Source organism: Tachyglossus aculeatus, chromosome 1 (assembly GCF_015852505.1).
Source record: "Tachyglossus aculeatus isolate mTacAcu1 chromosome 1, mTacAcu1.pri, whole genome shotgun sequence".
Lineage (NCBI taxonomy): Eukaryota > Metazoa > Chordata > Mammalia > Monotremata > Tachyglossidae > Tachyglossus > Tachyglossus aculeatus.
The window spans coordinates 67798501-67818901 of NC_052066.1; the positions used below are offsets into that span (position 1 = coordinate 67798501).

Genomic DNA, 20401 nt, shown 5'->3' on the forward strand with positions numbered 1-20401 from the left:
TTCGGTCTCGTCTCGGCGACCCGGGGGAAGTCAGGCGCGCGACGGGACCTCAGGATCGCAGCAGACGGCGGCGGTTCCGTCCTCCGCGCTCCTCCTCGGGCGGAAAAGACCTACTGTCTCCGGTCGCCGGACGGGGAGGACCCTCAGCCCGAGCGACCGACGGTGGGAGAGATGTGTGCTCGCCCTCGGCCGGGAGGAGGGGAGAGGGCGGGGTGGACGAGAGCGCGAGCTCGGGCGGGAGGGGGGGAGCCAGGCCCTTTCTGCGATCCGCCGGACTCCCGTCCGGCGCTCCGCACGCGGTGAGTGCTCAATAAAAGCCACCGGTGGTGTGATTGGACGAGGCTGAAGAGGGAGAAGGTGGGCGGTGGGTTTCAGGAGGACGGAGGGGGCTGGACTCTCGGGGCTCGAGGTCCCCCGGAATCGGCCCCCCGTCGGCGGGACTGGAGCCGAGCGGGGGCGGCCGGAGGTTCGGGTCCCGGCGGCGCAGGAGCAGGAAGAGGCTGCGGGCGGCCGCCTTGAGGGCGGCCGGGCCCAGCCCGTCGGGGAGGCGCTGGGCCCGCAGCCACCCGTCCGCCTTGGCCGCCGCCAGCTCCCACTCGCCCAAGGCCGCCGCACAGCGGTGCTCCAGCCAGGACAGGGCCACCGCGGTGGCCCAGCTGCGGCCCCGCAGGTCCTCGGGGGGCCCCTCCTGGGGGGTCCCCTCCTCCGGGGCCGGACCGCTGACCGCTCCGCCGGGGGCCGCGGGGCTGTTGGAGGCGGCAGGGGCGGGGCCTGGCCAGCAGGGGGCGTGCTCCTGGACAGCAGGGGTGTGGCCCGGCCAGGAGGGGGCGTGGTCTGTGGCGCTGGGGGCGTGGCCGGGCCTATAGGGGGCGTGGTCTGTGGGGCTGGAGGTGTGGCCCGGCCCGTAGGGGGCGTGGTCTGCGAAGCTGGGGGCGGGGCCTGATACGTCATGGGCGTGGTGTGGCCTGCAGGGGGCGTGGTCTGCGTCGCTGGAGGCGTGGCCCGGCCCGTAAGGGGAGTGGTCTGTGGTGTTGGGGGCGTGGCCCTGCCCGTCGTGGGTGTGGTCGGAGGCGCTTGGGGCGTGGCCCGGCCCATAGGGGGCGTGGTCTGCGGTGTTGGGGGCGTGGCCCTTCCTGTCGTGGGCGTGGTCGGCGGTGATGGAGGCGTGGCCCGGCCCGTAGGGGGCGTAGTCCGTGAAGCTGGGGGCGGAGCCCAAGCCGTCGTGGCCCAGTCCGTAGGGGGCGTGGTCTGCGGCGCGGGGGGCGTGGCCTGAGCCGATGTGGGCGTGGCCTGGCCTGTAGAGAGCGTCGTCTGCGGTGCGAGGGGCGTGGCCCGGCCCCTTGGGGGCGTGGTCTGCGGCGCCGGAGGCAAGGCCCGGCCCGTAGGGGGCGTGACCCGTGGGGCTGGGGGCGGAGCCCGAGCCGTCGCGGGCGTGGTTTCGGCCGTCGTAGGCGTGGCCCGGCCCGTAGGGGGCGGGGTCTGCGGGGTTGGGGGCGTGGGGTGGCCCGTAGGGGACGTAGCCCGTGAAGCTGGGGGCGGGGCCTGAGCCGGCGTGGGCTTGGCGGGGCCCGTAGGGGGCGTGATCTGCGGTGCGAGGGGCGGGGCCCGGCCCGTAGGGGGCGTGGTCCTTCCCGTCGTGGGCGTGATCTGCGGCGCTGGGGGCGGGGCCCGGCCCGTAGGGGGCGTAGTCTGTGGGGGCGGGGCCGTGCCCCTTCCCATCGTGGTGGTCGTGTCCTCGGGCGGTGGCGTCGTGGTGGCGGTGTCGGGGGGCGAAGGGCGAGGCCCGCCGGAGCCGTTCCGGGGAGATCCGCAAGGCGGCGCAGAACGGCCCGTCCAGCCGGAAGGAGCCCCCGGACTCCTGCTGCCGCACCTGGGCCGCAACACACGGCCGCGAGGGGGCGCGCTGCTCCACACCGACTCCCAGCGCCCCACAGCGGCCTCCCCCGTGCAGCGCGCACACCGCCCCCGAGCGCCCCCAGCGGCCTGCCCCGTGCAGCGCGTGCACACCGACCCCGAGCGCCCCCCAGCGGCCTACCCCCGTGCAGCGCGCACACCGCCCCCCCGAGCGCCCCCCAGCGGCCTCCCCCCCCGTGCAGCGCGCACACCGCCCCCGAGCGCCCCCAGCGGCCTCCCCCCGTGCAGCGCGCGCACACCGACCCCGAGCGCCCCCCAGCGGCCTACCCCCGTGCAGCGCGCACACCGCCCCCCGAGCGCCCCCCAGCGGCCTCCCCCCCCGTGCAGCGCGCACACCGCCCCCCGCGCGCCCCCCAGCGGCCTCCCCCCCGTGCAGCGCGCACACCGCCCCCCGAGCGCCCCCCAGCGGCCTCCCCCCCGTGCAGCGCGCACGCCGCCCCCGAGCGCCCCCCCAGCGGCCTCCCCCCGTGCAGCGCGCGCACACCGACCCCGAGCGCCCCCCAGCGGCCTACCCCCGTGCAGCGCGCACACCGCCCCCCGAGCGCCCCCCAGCGGCCTCCCCCCCGTGCAGCGCGCACACCGCCCCCGAGCGCCCCCCAGCGGCCCTCCCTCCCCGTGCAGCGCGCACCCCGCCCCCGAGCGCCCCCAGCGGCCTCCCCCCGTGCAGCGCGCGCACACCGCCCCCCGAGCGCCCCCAGCGGCCTCCCCCGTGCAGCGCGCGCACACCGCCCCCGAGCGCCCCCAGCGGCCTCCCCTCGTGCAGCGCGTGCCCCCCCGCCCCCGAGCGCCCCCAGCGGCCTCCCCCCGTGCAGCGCGCGCACCCCGCCCCCGAGCGCCCCCAGCGGCCTCCCCCGTGCAGCGCGCGCACCCCGCCCCCGAGCGCCCCCCCAGCGGCCTCCCCCCGTGCAGAGCGCGCACACCGCCCCGAGCGCCCCTAGCGGCCTCCCCCGTGCAGCGCGCGCGCACCCCGCCCCCGAGCGCCCCCCAGCGGCCTCCCCCCCGTGCAGCGCGCGCCCCACCGCCCCCCGAGCGCCCCCAGCGGCCTCCCCCGTGCAGCGCGCGCACACCGCCCCTGAGCGCCCCCCAGCGGCCTCCCCCCGTCAGCGCGCGCACCCCGCCCCCGAGCGCCCCCCAGCGGCCTCCCCCGTGCAGCGCGCGCCCCCCGCCCCCGAGCGCCCCCCAGCGGCCTCCCCCCCTCCAGCGCGCCCTTCCCTGCACGTACTGAGCGCCACCGCCCTGCTCAACAAATCCCTGCAGTGGCATCCTCAACATCATATGTATATATGTTTGTATGTATTGTATATATGTTTGTACATATTTATTACTCTATTTATTTATTTGTTTTACTTGTACATATCTATTGTATTTTATTTTGTTAGTATGTTTGGTTTTGTTGTCCGTCTCCCCCTTCTAGACTGGGAGCCCACTGTTGGGTAGGGACTGTCTCTATATGTCGCCGACCTGTACCTCCCAAGCGCTTAGTACAGTGCTCTGCACACAGTAAGCGCTCAATAAATACGATTGATGATGATATACTATTATTATACTATACTATATACACACTACTATATATATTATTACTGTAAGACTGTGAGCCCTTTTAGACTGTGAACCCACTGTTGGGTAGGGACCGTCCCTATATGTTGCCAACTTGGACTTCCCAAGTGCTTAGTCCAGTGCTCTGCACACAGTAAGCGCTCAATAAATACAATTGATGATGATGATGTACTATTATTATTATACTATACTACATACATACTACTATATATATTATTACTGTAAGACTGTGAGCCCTTTTAGACTGTGAACCCACTGTTGGGTAGGGACCGTCCCTATATGTTGCCAACTTGGACTTCCCAAGCGCTTAGTACAGTGCTCTGCACCCGGTAAGTGCTCAATAAATACGACTGATTGATTGATTGATCATCGTCCGGACCTGAACCGCGTCGGAGGTAGGGGATGGCTCTCTTTGCTACCCTACTCTCCCAAGCGCTTACTACAGGGTTCATGCAGTTATTCAGCCGTAGTATTTAGTGAGCGCTTACTGGGTGCGGAGCAGTGTATGCGCTTCCTAGACTGTGAGCCCACTGTTGGGTAGGGACCGTCTCTACATGTTGCCACCTTGTACTTCCCAAGCGCTTAGTACAGTGCTCTGCACACAGTAAGCGCTCAATAAATACGATTGATTGATTACTACAGGGCTCTTGGCACTCTGTTCATGCAATTGTTCATCCATTGTATTTATTGAGCGCTTATTACAGGGCTCTTGGCACTCCATTCATGCAGTTATTCATCCATCATATTTATTGAGCGCTTACTGGGTGCAGAACACTGTATGCACTTACTACTGGGCTCTTGGCACTCTATCATCATCAATCGTATTTATTGAGTGCTTACTGTGTGCAGAGCACTATACTAAGCACTTGGGAAGTACAAGTTGGCAACACATAGAGACAGTCCCTACCCAACAGTGGGCTCACATGCAATTGTTCATCCATTGTATTTACTGAGCGCTTATTACAGGGCTCTTGGCACTCCATTCACGCAATTATTCATCCATCATATGTATTGAGCGCTTACTGGGTGCAGAGCACCGTATGCGCTTACTACAGGGCTCTTGGCACTCCATCCATGCAATTATTCATCCATTGTATTTATTGAGCGCTTATTACAGGGCTCTTGGCACTCCATTCACGCAATTATTCAGCCATCGTATTTATTGAGCGCTTATTGGGTGCAGAGCACTGTGTGCGCTTACTACAGGACTCTTGGCACGCCATTCATGCATTTATTCATCCATCGTATTTATTGAGCGCTTAACAGGTGCAGAGCATTGTATGCGCTTACTGCAGGACTCTTGGCACTCCATTCATGCAATTATTCATCCATCGTATTTATTGAGCGCTTACTAGGTGCAGAACACTGTATGCGCTTACTACAGGGCTCTTGGCACTCTATTCATGCAATTATTCATCCATCGTATTTATTGAGCGCTTACTGGGTGCAGAGCACTGTATGAGCTTACTACAGGGCTCTCGGCACTCCATTCACGCAACTATTCATCCGTCGTATTTATTGAGCACTTATCAGGTGCAGAACACTGTATGCGCTTACTACAGGACTCTTGGCACTCCATTCATACAATTATTCATCCATCGTATTTATTGAGCGCTTACCGGGTGCAGAGCACTGTATGAGCTTACTACAGGACTCTTGGCACTCCATTCATGCAATTATTCATCCATCGTATTTATTGAGCGCTTACTGGGTGCAGAGCACTGTATTACTACAGGGCTCTTGGCACTCCATTCATGCAACTGTTCATCCATCGTATGTATTGACCGCTTACTGTGTGCAGAGCACTGTATGCACTTACTACAGGGCTCTTGGCACATAGTACGCACTCAGCTTTCTACAGTGCTCTTTGCACTCCATTCATTCATTCAATTATATTCCCCTTCCCCAGTGCTCTTGGCACATAGTACGCACTCAGTTTACTACAGTGCTCTTTGCACTCCATTCATTCATTCAATTATACGCACTTACTACAGTGCTCTTGGCACATATAGTGCACACTCAGCTTACTACAGTGCTCTTTACACTCCATTCATTCATTCAATTATATGCCCTTACCCCAGTGCTCTTGGCATGTATTACGCATCAGCTTACTATACTGCTCTTTGCACTCCATTCATTCAATTATATGCGCTTACTACAGTGCTCTTGGCACATAAAACTCAGCTTACTATAGTGCTCTTTGCACTCCATTCATGCAATCCTATGCGCTTACTACAGTGCTGTTTGCACGTAGTTGCACTTCATTCATTCGTGCAATCATATGCACTTACTACAGTGCTCTTTGCACATAGTACACGCTCAGCTTACTACAGTGCTCTTTGCACTCCATTTATTCAATCATATAATAATAATGGCATTTGTTAAGCACTTACTATGTGCCAAGCACTGTTCTACGCGCATACTACAGTGCTCTTTGCACTCCATTCATTCATTCAATCATATAATAATGGCATTTGTTAAGCACCTACTATGTGCCAAGCACTGTTCTACGCAATTACTACAGTGCTTAGCTTACTACAGTGCTCTTTGCACTTCATTCATTCAATCATAGGTGCTTACTACAGTGCTCTGTGCACTTCATTCATTCAATCATATAATAATGGCATTTGTTAAGCACTTACTATGCGCCAAGCACTGGTCTATGCGACTACTACAGTGCTCTTTGCACTTCAGTCATTCAATCGTAGGTGCTTACTACAGTGCTCTGTTCACTTCATTCATTCAATCATATAATAATGGCATTTGTTAAGCACTTACTATGTGCCAAGCACTGTTCTACGCGGTTACTATAGAGCTCAGCTTACTACAGTGTTCTTTGCACTTCATTCAATCATAGGTGCTTACTACAGTGCTCTGTGCACTTCATTCATTCATTCAATCATATAATAATGGCATTTGTTAAGCACTTACTATGTGCCAAGCACTGTTCTACATAGTTACTACAGTGCTCAGCTTACTACAGTGCTCTTTGCACTTCATTCATTCAATCATAGGTGCTTACTACAGTGCTCTGTGCACTTCATTCATTCAATCATATAATAATGGCATTTGTTCAGCACTTACTGTGTGCCAAGCACTGTTCTACGTGATTACTACAGTGCTCTTTGCACTTCATTCATTCAATCATAGGTGCTTACTACAGTGCTCTGTGCACTCCATTCATTCAATCATATAATAATGGCATTTGTTAAGCACTTACTACGTGCCAAGCACTGTTCTACATGGTTACTACAGTGCTCAGCTAACTACAGTGCTCTTTGCACTTCATTCAATCATAGGTGCTTACTACAGTGCTCTGTGCACTTCATTCATTCATTCAATTATATAATAATGGCATTTGTTAAGCAATTACTATGTGCCAAGCACTGTTCTACACGATTACTACAGTGCTCAGCTCACTACAGTGCTCTTTGCACTTCATTCATTCAATCATAGGTGCTTACTACAGTGCTCTGTGCACGTCATTCATTCATTCAATCATATAATAATGGCATTTGTTAAGCAATTACTATGTGCCAAGCACTGTTCTACGCAATTATTACAGTGCTCAGCTTACTACAGTGCTCTTTGCACTTCATTCATTCAATCATAGGTGCTTACTACAGTGCTCTGTGCACTTCATTCATTCATTCAATCATATAATAATGGCATTTGTTAAGCAATTACTATGTGCCAAGCACTGTTCTATGCAGTTACTACAGTGCTCAGCTTACTACAGTGCTCTTTGCACTTCATTCATTCAATCATATAATAATGGCATTTCTTAAGCACTTACTATGTGCCAAGCACTGTTCTACGCGCTTACTACAGTGCTCAGCTTACTACAGTGCTCTTTGCACTTCATTCAATCATAGGTGCTTACTACAGTGCTCTGTGCACTTCATTCATTCAATCATATAATAATGGCATTTGTTAAGCACTTACTATGTGCCAAGCACTGTTCTACGCGGTTACTACAGTGCTCAGCTTACTACAGTGTTCTTTGCACTTCATTCAATCATAGGTGCTTACTACAGTGCTCTGTGCACTTCACTCATTCATTCAATCATATAATAATGGCATTTGTTAAGCACTTACTATGTGCCAAGCACTGTTCTACGCGATTACTACAGTGCTCAGCTTACTACAGTGCTCTTTGCACTTCATTCATTCAATCATAGGTGCTTACTACAGTGCTCTGTGCACTCCATTCATTCATTCAATCATATAATAATGGCATTTGTTAAGCACTTACTACGTGCCAAGCACTGTTCTACGTGGTTACTACAGTGCTCAGCTAACTACAGTGCTCTTTGCACTTCATTCAATCATAGGTGCTTACTACAGTGCTCTGTGCACTTCATTCATTCATTCAATTATATAATAATGGCATTTGTTAAGCAATTACTATGTGCCAAGCACTGTTCTACACGATTACTACAGTGCTCAGCTCACTACAGTGCTCTTTGCACTTCATTCATTCAATCATAGGTGCTTACTACAGTGCTCTGTGCACGTCATTCATTCATTCAATCATATAATAATGGCATTTGTTAAGCAATTACTATGTGCCAAGCACTGTTCTACGCAATTATTACAGTGCTCAGCTTACTACAGTGCTCTTTGCACTTCATTCATTCAATCATAGGTGCTTACTACAGTGCTCTGTGCACGTCATTCATTCATTCAATCATATAATAATGGCATTTGTTAAGCAATTACTATGTGCCAAGCACTGTTCTACGCAATTATTACAGTGCTCAGCTTACTACAGTGCTCTTTGCACTTCATTCATTCAATCACAGGTGCTTACTACAGTGCTCTGTGCACTCCATTCATTCATTCAATCGTATAGTAATGGCATTTGTTAAGCAATTACTATGTGCCAAGCACTGTTCTACGCGATTACTACAGTGCTCAGCTTACTACAGTGCTCTTTGCACTTCATTCATTCAATCACAGGTGCTTACTACAGTGCTCTGTGCACTTCATTCATTCAATCATATAATAATGGCATTTGTTAAGCACTTACTGTGTGCCAAGCACTGTTCTACGTGGTTACTACAGTGCTCAGCTTACTACAGTGCTCTTTGCACTTCATTCATTCAATCATAGGTGCTTACTACAGTGCTCTGTGCACGTCATTCATTCATTCAATCGTATAATAATGGCATTTGTTAAGCGATTACTATGTGCCAAGCACTGTTCTACGCGGTTACTACAGTGCTCAGCTTACTACAGTGCTCTTTGAACTTCATTCATTCAATCACAGGTGCTTACTACAGTGCTCTGTGCACTTCATTCATTCAATCATATAATAATGGCATTTGTTAAGCACTTACTGTGTGCCAAGCACTGTTCTACGTGGTTACTACAGTGCTCAGCTTACTACAGTGCTCTTTGCACTTCATTCATTCAATCATAGGTGCTTACTACAGTGCTCTGTGCACGTCATTCATTCATTCAATCATATAATAATGGCATTTGTTAAGCGATTACTATGTGCCAAGCACTGTTCTACGCGGTTACTACAGTGCTCAGCTTACTACAGTGCTCTTTGAACTTCATTCATTCAATCACAGGTGCTTACTACAGTGCTCTGTGCACTTCATTCATTCAATCATATAATAATGGCATTTGTTAAGCACTTACTGTGTGCCAAGCACTGTTCTACGTGGTTACTACAGTGTTCAGCTTACTACAGTGCTCTTTGCACTTCATTCATTCAATCATAGGTGCTTACTACAGTGCTCTGTGCACTTCACTCATTCATTCAATCATATAATAATGGCATTTGTTAAGCACTTACTATGTGCCAAGCACTGTTCTACGCAATTACTACAGTGCTCAGCTTACTACAGTGCTCTTTGCACTTCATTCATTCAATCATAGGTGCTTACTACAGTGCTCTGTGCACTTCATTCATTCAATCATATAATAATGGCATTTGTTAAGCACTTACTATGTGCCAAGCACTGTTCTACACGGTTACTAGAGTGCTCAGCGTACTACAGTGCTCTTTGCACTTCATTCATTCAATCATAGGTGCTTACTACAGTGCTCTGTGCACTTCATCAGTCATTCAATCATAGGTGCTTACTACAGTGCTCTGTGCACTTCATTCATTCATTCAATCATCATATAATAATGGCATTTGTTAAGCACTTACTATGTGCCAAGCACTGTTCTACGCAATTACTACAGTGCTCAGCTTACTACAGTGCTCTTTGCACTTCATTCATTCAATCATAGGTGCTTACTACAGTGCTCTGTGCACTTCATTCATTCAATCATATAATAATGGCATTTGTTAAGCACTTACTATGTGCCAAGCACTGTTCTACGCGATTACTACAGTGCTCAGCTTACTACAGTGCTCTTTGCACTTCATTCATTCAATCATAGGTGCTTACTACAGTGCTCTGTGCACTTCATTCATTCATTCAATCATATAATAATGGCATTTGTTAAGCACTTACTATGTGCCAAGCACTGTTCTACGCAATTATTACAGTGCTCAGCTTACTACAGTGCTCTTTGCACTTCATTCATTCAATCATAGGTGCTTACTACAGTGCTGTGTGCACTTCATTCATTCATTCAATCATATAATAATGGCATTTGTTAAGCACTTACTACGTGCCAAGCACTGTTCTACGTGGTTACTACAGTGCTCAGCTTACTACAGTGCTCTTTGCACTTCAGTCATTCAATCATAGGTGCTTACTACAGTGCTCTGTGCACTCCATTCATTCACTCAATCATATAATAATGGCATTTGTTAAGCACTTACTACGTGCCAAGCACTGTTCTACGCAGTTACTACAGTGCTCAGCTAACTACAGTGCTCTTTGCACTTCATTCAATCATAGGTGCTTACTACAGTGCTCTGTGCACGTCATTCATTCATTCAATCATATAATAATGGCATTTGTTAAGCAATTACTATGTGCCAAGCACTGTTCTACATAGTTACTACAGTGCTCAGCTTACTACAGCGCTCTTTGCACTTCATTCATTCAATCATAGGTGCTTACTACAGTGCTCTGTGCACTTCATTCATTCACTCAATCGTATAATAATGGCATTTGTTAAGCACTGTTCTACACAATTACTACAGTGCTCAGCTTATTACAGTGCTCTTTGCACTTGATTCATTCAATCATAGGTGCTTACTACAGTGCTCTGTGCACTTCATTCATTCAATCATATAATAATGGCATTTGTTAAGCACTTACTCTGTGCCAAGCACTGTTCTATGCGCTTACTACAGTGCTCAGCTTACTACAGTGCTCTTTGCACTTCATTCAATCATAGGTGCTTACTACAGTGCTCTGTGCACTTCATTCATTCAATCATATAATAATGGCATTTGTTAAGCACTTACTATGTGCCAAGCACTGTTCTACGCGGTTACTACAGTGCTCAGCTTACTACAGTGCTCTTTGCACTTCATTCATTCAATCATAGGTGCTTACTACAGTGCTCTGTGCACTTCATTCATTCAATCATATAATAATGGCATTTGTTAAGCACTTACTACGTGCCAAGCACTGTTCTACGCGGTTACTACAGTGCTCAGCTTACTACAGTGCTCTTTGCACTTCATTCATTCAATCACAGGTGCTTACTACAGTGTTCTGTGCACATAGTAAGCACTCAGCCTACTATAGTGCTCTTTGCACTACATTTATTCATTCAATCGATCATATAATAACAACGGCATTTGTTGATTGCTTACTATGTGCCAAGCACTGTTCTATGCGCTTACTACAGTGCTCTTTGCACATAGTACATGCTCAGCCTACTATAGTGCTCTTTGCATTTTATTCATTCAGTCATATGCGCTTACTACAGTGCCCTTTGCACATAGTACATGCTCAGCCTACTATAGTGCTCTTTGCACTTTATTCATTCAGTCATATGCGCTTACTACAGTGCTCTTTGCACATAGTACATGCTCAGCTTACTATAGTGCTCTTCGCACTTTATTCATTCAGTCATGCGCTTACTACAGTGCTCTTTGCACATAGTACATGCTCAGCTTACTATAGTGCTCTTTGCACTTTATTCATTCAGTCATATGCGCTTACTACAGTGCCCTTTGCACATAGTACATGCTCAGTTTACTACAGAGCTCTTTGCACTTCACTCATTCATTCAATCAGTGAGCTTACCACAGTCCCCTTTGTATGTAGTAAGCGCTCGGTTTACTACAGTGCTCTTCACTTCATTGATTCATTCAGTCACCGTCATCATCAATCGTATTTATTGAGCGCTTACTGTGTGCAGAGCACTGTACTAAGCGCTTGGGAAGCACAAGTTGGCAACATATAGAGACAGTCATCATCATCATCATCATCAATCGTATTTACTGAGCGCTTACTGTGTGCAGAGCACTGGACTAAGCGCTTGGGAAGCACAAGTTGGCAACATCTAGAGACAGTCCTTACCCAACAGCGGGCTCAGTCCTATTTATTGAGTGCCTACTGTGTGCAGGGCACTGTACTAGGCACTTTCATTCATTCATTCAATCGTATTTATTGAGCACCTACGGTGTGCAGAGCACTGTACTAAGCGCTTGGGAAGTCCAAGTTGGCAAGCACTTCCAACAACGGGCTCCCAGTCTAGCCGAGGTACATCTCTGTAATTTATTTATTCCTATTAATGTCTGTCTCCTCCAACCCCTTGAGACTGTAAGCTCGTCGTGGGCAGGAAATGGGTCTGTTTACTGTTTATTGTACTCCCCCAAGCGCTTACTACAGTGCCCTTTGTGCACAGTAAAAGCGCTCAAGGTACATCTCTGTAATTTATTTATTCCTATTAATGTCTGTCTCCTCCAACCCCCTGAGACTGTAAGCTCGTCGTGGGCAGGAAATGGGTCTGTTTACTGTTGTATTGTACTCCCCCAAGCGCTTACTACAGTGCCCTTTGCTCACAGTAAAAGCGCTCAAGGTACATCTCTGTAATTTATTTATTCCTATTAATGTCTGTCTCCTCTTCCCCCCCGCCCTTAGACTGTAAGCTTGTTGTGGGCAGGGAAGGTACCTGTTTACTGTTGTACCCTCCCAAGCGTTCACTACTAGAGAAGCAGCGTGGCTCAGTGGAAAGAGCAACGGGCTTTGGAGTCCGAGGTCATGGGTTCAAATCCCGGCTCCGCCACTTGCCAGCTGTGCGACTCTGGGCAAGTCACTTCACTTCTCTGGGCCTCAATTCCCTCATCTATAAAATGGGGATTAAGACTGTGAGCCCCCTGTGGGACAACCTCATCACCTTGTAACCTCCTCTAGCGTTTAGAACAGTGCTTTGTACATAGTAAGCGCTTAACAAATGCCATCAGCATGGCTTAGTGGAAAGAGCACAGGCTTTGGAGTCAGAGGTCACGGGTTCAAATCCCGACTCCTCCAATTGTCAGCTGTGTGACTTTGGGCAAGTCACTTAACTTCTCTGGGCCTCAGTTACCTCATCTGGAAAATGGGGATTAAGACTGTGAGCCCCCCGTGGGACATCCTGATCACCTTGTAACCTCCTCTAGCGCTTGGAACAGTGCTTTGCACATAATAAGCGCTTAACAAATGCCATCAGCATGGCTTAGTGGAAAGAGCCCGGGCTTTGGAGTCAGAGGTCACGGGTTCAAATCCTGACCCCGCCAGTTGTCAGCTGTGTGACTTTGGGCAAGTCACTTCACTTCTCTGGGCCTCAGTTCCCTCATCTGTAAAATGGGGATTAAGACTGTGAGCCCCCCGTGGGACATCCTGATCACCTTGTAACCTCCCCTAGCTCTTAGAATAGTGCTTTACATTCATTCATTCATTGTCGTATTTATTGAGCGCTTACTGTGTGCAGAGCACTGTACTAAGCGCTTGGGAAGTGCAAGCTGGCAACATATAGAGACGGTCCCTACCCAACAGTGGGCTCGTAGTAAGCGCTTAACAAATGCCATTATCATTATTATTATTATTATTATTATTATTATTACAGTGCTGTTTGCACACAGTGAGCGTTCAATGTACATACCTGTAATTTACTCATATTAATGTCCGTCTCCCCCTCTGTCAATCAATCAATTGTATTTATTGAGTGCTTACTGTGTGCAGAGCACTGTACTAAGCGCTTGGGAAGTGCAAGTTGGCAACATATAGAGATGGTCCCTACCCAACAGTGGGCTCGTAGGAAGCGCTTAACAAATGCCATTATCATTATTATTATTATTATTATTATTACAGTGCTGTTTGCACACAGTGAGCGTTCAATGTACATACCTGTAATTTACTCATATTAATGTCCGTCTCCCCCTCTGTCAATCAATCAATCGTATTTATTGAGCACTTACTGTGTGCAGAGCACTGTACTAAGCGCTTGGGAAGTGCAAGTTGGCAACATATAGAGATGGTCCCTACCCAACAGTGGGCTCGTAGTAAGCACTTAACGAATGCCATTATTATTATTATTATTATTACAGTGCTGTTTGCACACAGTGAGCGTTCAATGTACATACCTGTAATTTACTCATATTAATGTCCGTCTCACCCTCTATCAATCAGTCGTATCTATTGAGCGCTTACTGTGTGCAGAGCGCCGTACTAAGCGCTTGGGAAGTACAAGTTGGCAACATATAGCCAACCTCTAGACCGTAAGCTCGTTGAGGGCAGGGAACGTGTCTGTTCATTGTCGTATTGGACTCTCCCCAGTGCTCTGCACACTGGAGGCGCTCAGTAAGTACGACTGAATGGAGGCGGGCCCACGGGGAAGGGAGGGGTTCGCTCACGGCAGCCCCCCGGCACCGGGTGGACTCACCAGAGGCAGATAGTCGGGGTCGCCGCGGCCCCCGGCCCGCTCCGGTTCATCCGGACAACCGCGGAGTCGCTGTCCCAAACCGATCCTGGGAGGAAGAGGAGGAAGAGGAGGAGGAGGAGGAGGAGGAAGAAGAGGAGGAAGAGGACCAGGGGGCGGTGGGGAAGAACCAGTTTGGGGGGGGAAGGGGCTGCTGAAGGGTTGGAAAGGGGCAATGAGGCCTAGGGAAGCAGGAAATCAATCAATCAATCAATCAATCAATCGTATTTATGGAGCGCTTCCTGTGTGCAGAGCACTGGACTAAGCGCTTGGGAAGCACAAGTTGGCAACATCTAGAGACGGTCATCATCATCATCATCAATCGTATTTATTGAGCGCTTCCTGTGTGCAGAGCACCGGACTAAGCGCTTGGGAAGCACAAGTTGGCAACATCTAGAGACGGTCATCATCACCATCATCAATCGTATTTATTGAGCGCTTCCTGTGTGCAGAGCACTGGACTAAGCGCTTGGGAAGCACAAGTTGGCAACATCTAGAGACAGTCATCATCATCATCATCAATCGTATTTATGGAGCACTTCCTGTGTGCAGAGCACTGGACTAAGCGCTTGGGAGGCACAAGTTGGCAACATCTAGAGACAGTCATCATCATCATCATCAATCGTATTTATTGAGCGCTTCCTGTGTGCAGAGCACTGGACTAAGCGCTTGGAAACACAAGTTGGCAACATCTAGAGACGGTCATCATCATCATCAATCGTATTTATTGAGCGCTTACTGTGTGCAGAGCACCGGACTAAGCGCTTGGGAAGCACAAGTTGGCAACATCTAGAGACAGTCATCATCATCATCATCAATCGTATTTATTGAGCGCTTCCTGTGTTCAGAGCACCGGACTAAGCGCTTGGGAAGCACAAGTTGGCAACATCTAGAGACGGTCATCATCACCATCATCAATCGTATTTATTGAGCGCTTCCTGTGTGCAGAGCACTGGACTAAGCGCTTGGGAAGCACAAGTTGGCAACATCTAGAGACAGTAATCATCATCGTCAATTGTATTTATTGAGCGCTTCCTGTGTGCAGAGCACTGGACTAAGCGCTTGGGAAGCACAAGTTGGTAACATATAGAGACAGTCATCATCATCATCATCAACCGTATTTATTGAGCGCTTACTGTGTGCAGAGCACTGTACTAAGCGCTTGGGAAGCACAAGTTGGCAACATCTAGGGACAGTCATCATCATCATCATCAATAATATTTATTGAGCGCTTACTGTGTGCAGAGCACTGGACTAAGCGCTTGGGAGGCACAAGTTGGCAACATCTAGAGACAGTCATCATCATCATCATCAATCGTATTTATTGAGCGCTTCCTGTGTGCAGAGCACTGGACTAAGCGCTTGGGAACACAAGTTGGCAACATCTAGAGACGGTCATCATCATCATCAATCGTATTTATTGAGCGCTTCCTGTGTGCAGAGCACTGGACTAAGCGCTTGGGAAGCACAAGTTGGCAACATCTAGAGACGGTCATCATCATCATCATCAATCGTATTTATTGAGCGCTTACTGTGTGCAGAGCACTGGACTAAGCGCTTGGGAAGCACAAGTCGGCAACATCTAGAGACGGTCCCTACCCAACAGCGGGCTCACAGTCTAAAAGGGGGAGACGGAGAACAAAACCAAACATACTAACAAAATAAAATAAATCGTATTTATTGAGCGCTTCCTGTGTGCAGAGCACTGTACTAAGTGCCTGGGAAGCACAAGTTGGCAACACATAAAGACGGTCCCTGCCCAACAGCGGGCTCACAGTCTAGAAGGCTTTGGAAAGAGCCCGGGCTTTGGAGTCCGAGGTCACGGCTTCAAATCCCGGCTCCGCCAATTGTCAGCTGGGTGGCTTTGGGCCAGTCGCTTCACTTCTCTGGGCCTCAGTGTCCTCATCTGGAAAACGGGGATGAAGACTGTGAGCCCCCCCACCAACGTCCCCACGCTTCGAACAGTGCTTTGCACATGGTAAGCACTTTGTTTTGTTGTCTGTCTCCCCCTTCTAGACTGTGAGCCCGTTGTTGGGTAGGGACCGTCTCTACATGTTGCTGATTTGTCCCAAGCGCTTAGTACAGTGCTGTGCACACAGTAAGCGCTCAATAAATGCGATTGAATGAATGAATGAATAAATGCTATCATTAATAAATGAATAAATAAAATATTCATTCAATATCAATTATTGATTTATTATTAATTTATGATTTAATGTTAATTTATTAATATTAATAAATGAATAAATACGATTGATGATCATTAGCATTAGGGAACTGAAGAAGCAGTGTTGCCTAGTGGATAGAGCACGGGCCCGGGTTCTAATCCCAGCCCCACCACGTCTCTACTGGGTGACCTTGGGCAAGTCACTTAGAACACTTTACAGCGCTTAGAACAGTGTTTTGCACATAGTAAGTGCTTCACAAATGCCATCATTCATCATTCATCATTCATTCATTCAATTGTATTTATTGAGCACTTACTGCGTGCAGAGCATTAGACTAAGCGCCTGGGAAGGACAAGTTTTATTATTACTCCTCTGGGCCTCAGTTCCCTCAACTGTAAAAAACGGGGATGAAGCCTGTGAGCCCCACGGGGGACAGGTCCAACCTTCATTCAGTCACATTTATTGAGCGCTTACTGCATGCAGAGCACTGTACTAAGCGCTTGGGAAGTCCAAGTTTTATTATTACTTCTCTGGGCCTCAGTTCCCTCAACTGTAAAAAACGAGGATGAAGCCTGTGAGCCCCACGGGGGACAGGTCCAACCTTCATTCAGTCGCATTTATTGAGCGCTTACTGCGTGCAGAGCACTGTACTAAGCGCTTGGGAAGTCCAAGTTTTATTATTACTTCTCTGGGCCTCAGTTCCCTCAACTGTAAAAAACAAGGATGAAGCCTGTGAGCCCCACGAGGGACAGGTCCAACCTTCATTCGGTCGTATTTATTGAGCGCTTACTGCGTGCAGAGCACTATATGTTTGGTTTTGTTCTCCGTCTCCCCCTTCTAGACTGTGAGCCCGCTGGTGGGTAGGGACCGTCTCTAGATGTTGCCAACTTGGACTTCCCAAGCGCTTAGTACAGTGCTCTGCACACAGGAAGCACTCAATCAATATGATTGATTGATTGATTGTAGCGTGGCTCGGGGGAAAGAGCCCGGGCTCTGAAGTCAGAGGTCATGAGTTTAATTCTCGCCTCCGCCACTTGTCTGCTGTGTGACTTGGGGCAAGTCACTTCACTTCTCTGGGCCTCAGTTCCCTCATCTGTAAAATGGGGGTGAATCAATCAATCAATCAATCGTATTTATTGAGCGCTTACTGTGTGCAGAGCACTGGACTAAGCGCTCGGGAAGTCCAAGTTGGCAACATATAGAGACGGTCCCTACCCAACAGTGGGCTCACAGTCTAAAAGAAGAAGACTGTGAAGACTGTGAGCCCCCCGTGGGACAACCTGATCGCCTTGTAACCTCCCCAGCGCTTAGAACAGCGCTTTGCACATAGTAAGCGCTTCATAAAATGCCATCATTAAACACTTAACAATGCTTAGAACAGTGCTTTGCACATAGTAAGTGCTTAACAAATGCCATTATCATTATTACTTCTCTTTGCCTCAGTTCCCTCAACTGTAAAAAAACGGCCTTTGAGCCCCATGGGGGACAGGCCCAACCTTCGTTCAGTCGTATTTATTGAGCGCTTACTGTGTGCAGAGCACTGGACTAAGCGCTTGGGATGGACACCCTGTTTACCTTGTTTCTACCCCAGCGCTTAATAATGATGGCATTTGTTAAGCGCTTACTATGTGCAAAGCACTGTACTAAGCGCTGGGGAGGATACAAGGTGATCAGGTTGTCCCACGGGGGGGCTCACAGTCTTCATCCCCATTTTCCAGATGAGGGAACTGAGGCCCAGAGAAGTGAAGCGACTTGCCCAAAGTCACACAGCTGATAAGTGGCGGAGTCGGAATTCGAACCCATGACTTCTGACTTCATAGCCCGGGCTCTTTCCACTGAGCTACGCTGCCCTTGACAAATACCACAAGGATTGTGATTATTAGGAGTGGAGAGAGAGGAGCTGAGCGGCCCTGCCATGCCACCCACCCCGACGGCCGCGACTCTACCTGGTGACGCCGTTCTCCCCGGGGCCTGCGGAGGAGCTTTCCATGACGCCTGCAATAATAATAATAATAATAATAATAACAATAATAATAATAATGGCATTTGTTAAGCGCTTACTATGTGCAAAGCACTGTTCTAAGCGCCGGGGGTATACAAGGTGATCAGGTTGTCCCACCTGGGGCTCACAGTCTTCATCCCCTTTTTCCAGATGAGGTCACTGAGGCCCAGAGAAGTGAAGTGACTTGCCCAAAGTCACACAGCTGACAATTGGCGGAGCCGGGATTTGAACCCGTGCCCCCTGACTCCAAAGCCCCTGCTCTTACCACTGAGCCACGCTGCTTCTCATAATAAGGATGGCATTTGGTCTTCTAGACTGTGAGCCCACTGTTGGGTAGGGACCGTCTCTATATGTTGCCAACTTGTACTTCCCAAGCGCTTAGTCCAGTGCTCTGCACACAGTAAGCGCTCAATAAATACGATTGAATGAATTAATTAATTTGTTATGCGCTTACTATGTGCGAAGCACTGTTCTAAGCGCTGGGGGGATACAAGGTGATCAGGTTGTCCCACGGGGGGCTCACAGTCTTAATCCCTGTTTTACAGACCTTGCCCAAGGTCACACAGCTGACAAGTGGCGGAGCAGGGATTTGAACCCATGACCTATAATAATAATGATGATAGCATTTATTAAGCGCTTACTATGTGCAAAGCACTGTTCTAAGCGCTGGGGAGGTTACAAGGTGATCAGGTTGTCCCACGGGGGGCTCGTAGTCAATCCCCATTTTATAGAGGAGGTAACTGAGGCACAGAGAAGTGAAGTGACTTGCCCAAAGTCACCCAGCGGACAAGTGGCAGAGCCGGGATTAGAACCCATGACCTCTGACTTCAAAGCCCGGGCTCTTTCCACTGAGCCACGCTGCTTCCTCAAACACTGTTCTAAGCACTGGGGAGATCAGGTGGTCCCACGGGGGGCTCCCAGTCTTCATCCCCATTTTCCAGATGAGGGAAGTGAGGCCCAGAGAAGTGAAGTGACTTACCCAAAGTCACCCAGCTGACAAGTGGCGGAGCCGGGATTTGAACCCATGACCTCTGACTCCAAAGCCCGGGCTCTTTCCACTGAGCCACGCCGAGGTAAGCGTAGCCCACCCACCCACCCTGCCCTCTGCCCTTTTAGACTGTGATCCCACTGTTGGGTAGGGGCTGTCTCTATATGTTGCCAATTTGTACTTCCCAAGCGCTTAGTACAGTGCTCTGCACATAGTAAGCGCTCAATAAATACGATTGATGATGATGATGATGATGATGATGATGAGTAGGGGGGTCAGTCCCGGGGCAGGGCACTACCCTTGGGGCGATCGGTGGCGTCCAACGAAGCCTCAGGGATTGGGGAGTCTGCGACGGGTTCGTCCGGGGGCTCTGCGGAGAAACCAGAGACGGGGGTAGGCTGGGGGTCCCCGGGGCCGGGTGCGGGGGGAGGCCAGTGGGGGCTGGGGGCGGGTGCAGGGGAATCGTACCCACGATTCGCACTCGCAGCCCTGCGGGCAGCGCCTCGTGGGTGCCGGCGTCCACGGGCACCAGGCAGGTGAACAGAGAGGCGGCGGCGCTGGCCTTGCTGGTCTGCAGGGCGCGGAGGCGGAACTTCCTGGAGGGGCCTGCCCAAGTAATAATAATAATAATAATAGCATTTAATAAGCGCTTACTACATGCAAAGCACTGTTCTAAGCACTGGGGAGGTTACAAGGTGATCAGGTTGTCCCACGGGCGGCTCAAAGTCTTCATCCCCATTTTACAGATGAGGGAACTGAGGCCCAGGGAAGTGAAGTGACTTGGCCAAAGTCACGCAGCCGACAAGTGCCGGAGCCGGGATTAGAATAATAATAATAATGGCATTTATTAAGTGCTTACTATGTGTAAAGCACTGTTCTAAGCGCTGGGGAGGTTACATGGTGATCAGGTTGTCCCACGGGGGGCTCACAGTCTTAATC

General features: G+C 50.2%; 1 protein-coding gene across 1 annotated transcript in view; it reads right to left on the bottom strand.

The window, feature by feature from the left end:
* Nucleotides 1–201: 201 nt before the first annotated feature.
* VWA5B2 (von Willebrand factor A domain containing 5B2) overlaps nt 202–20401 on the bottom strand; it is a 49439-nt gene continuing 29239 nt past the window's right edge. Inside the window, 4 exon segments of the mRNA XM_038745166.1 lie at nt 202–1870; nt 14269–14458; nt 19751–19832; nt 19931–20068. Of these exon segments, the coding sequence (XP_038601094.1) occupies nt 308–1870; nt 14269–14458; nt 19751–19832; nt 19931–20068 (1973 nt within the window). The 3' untranslated portion in view covers nt 202–307.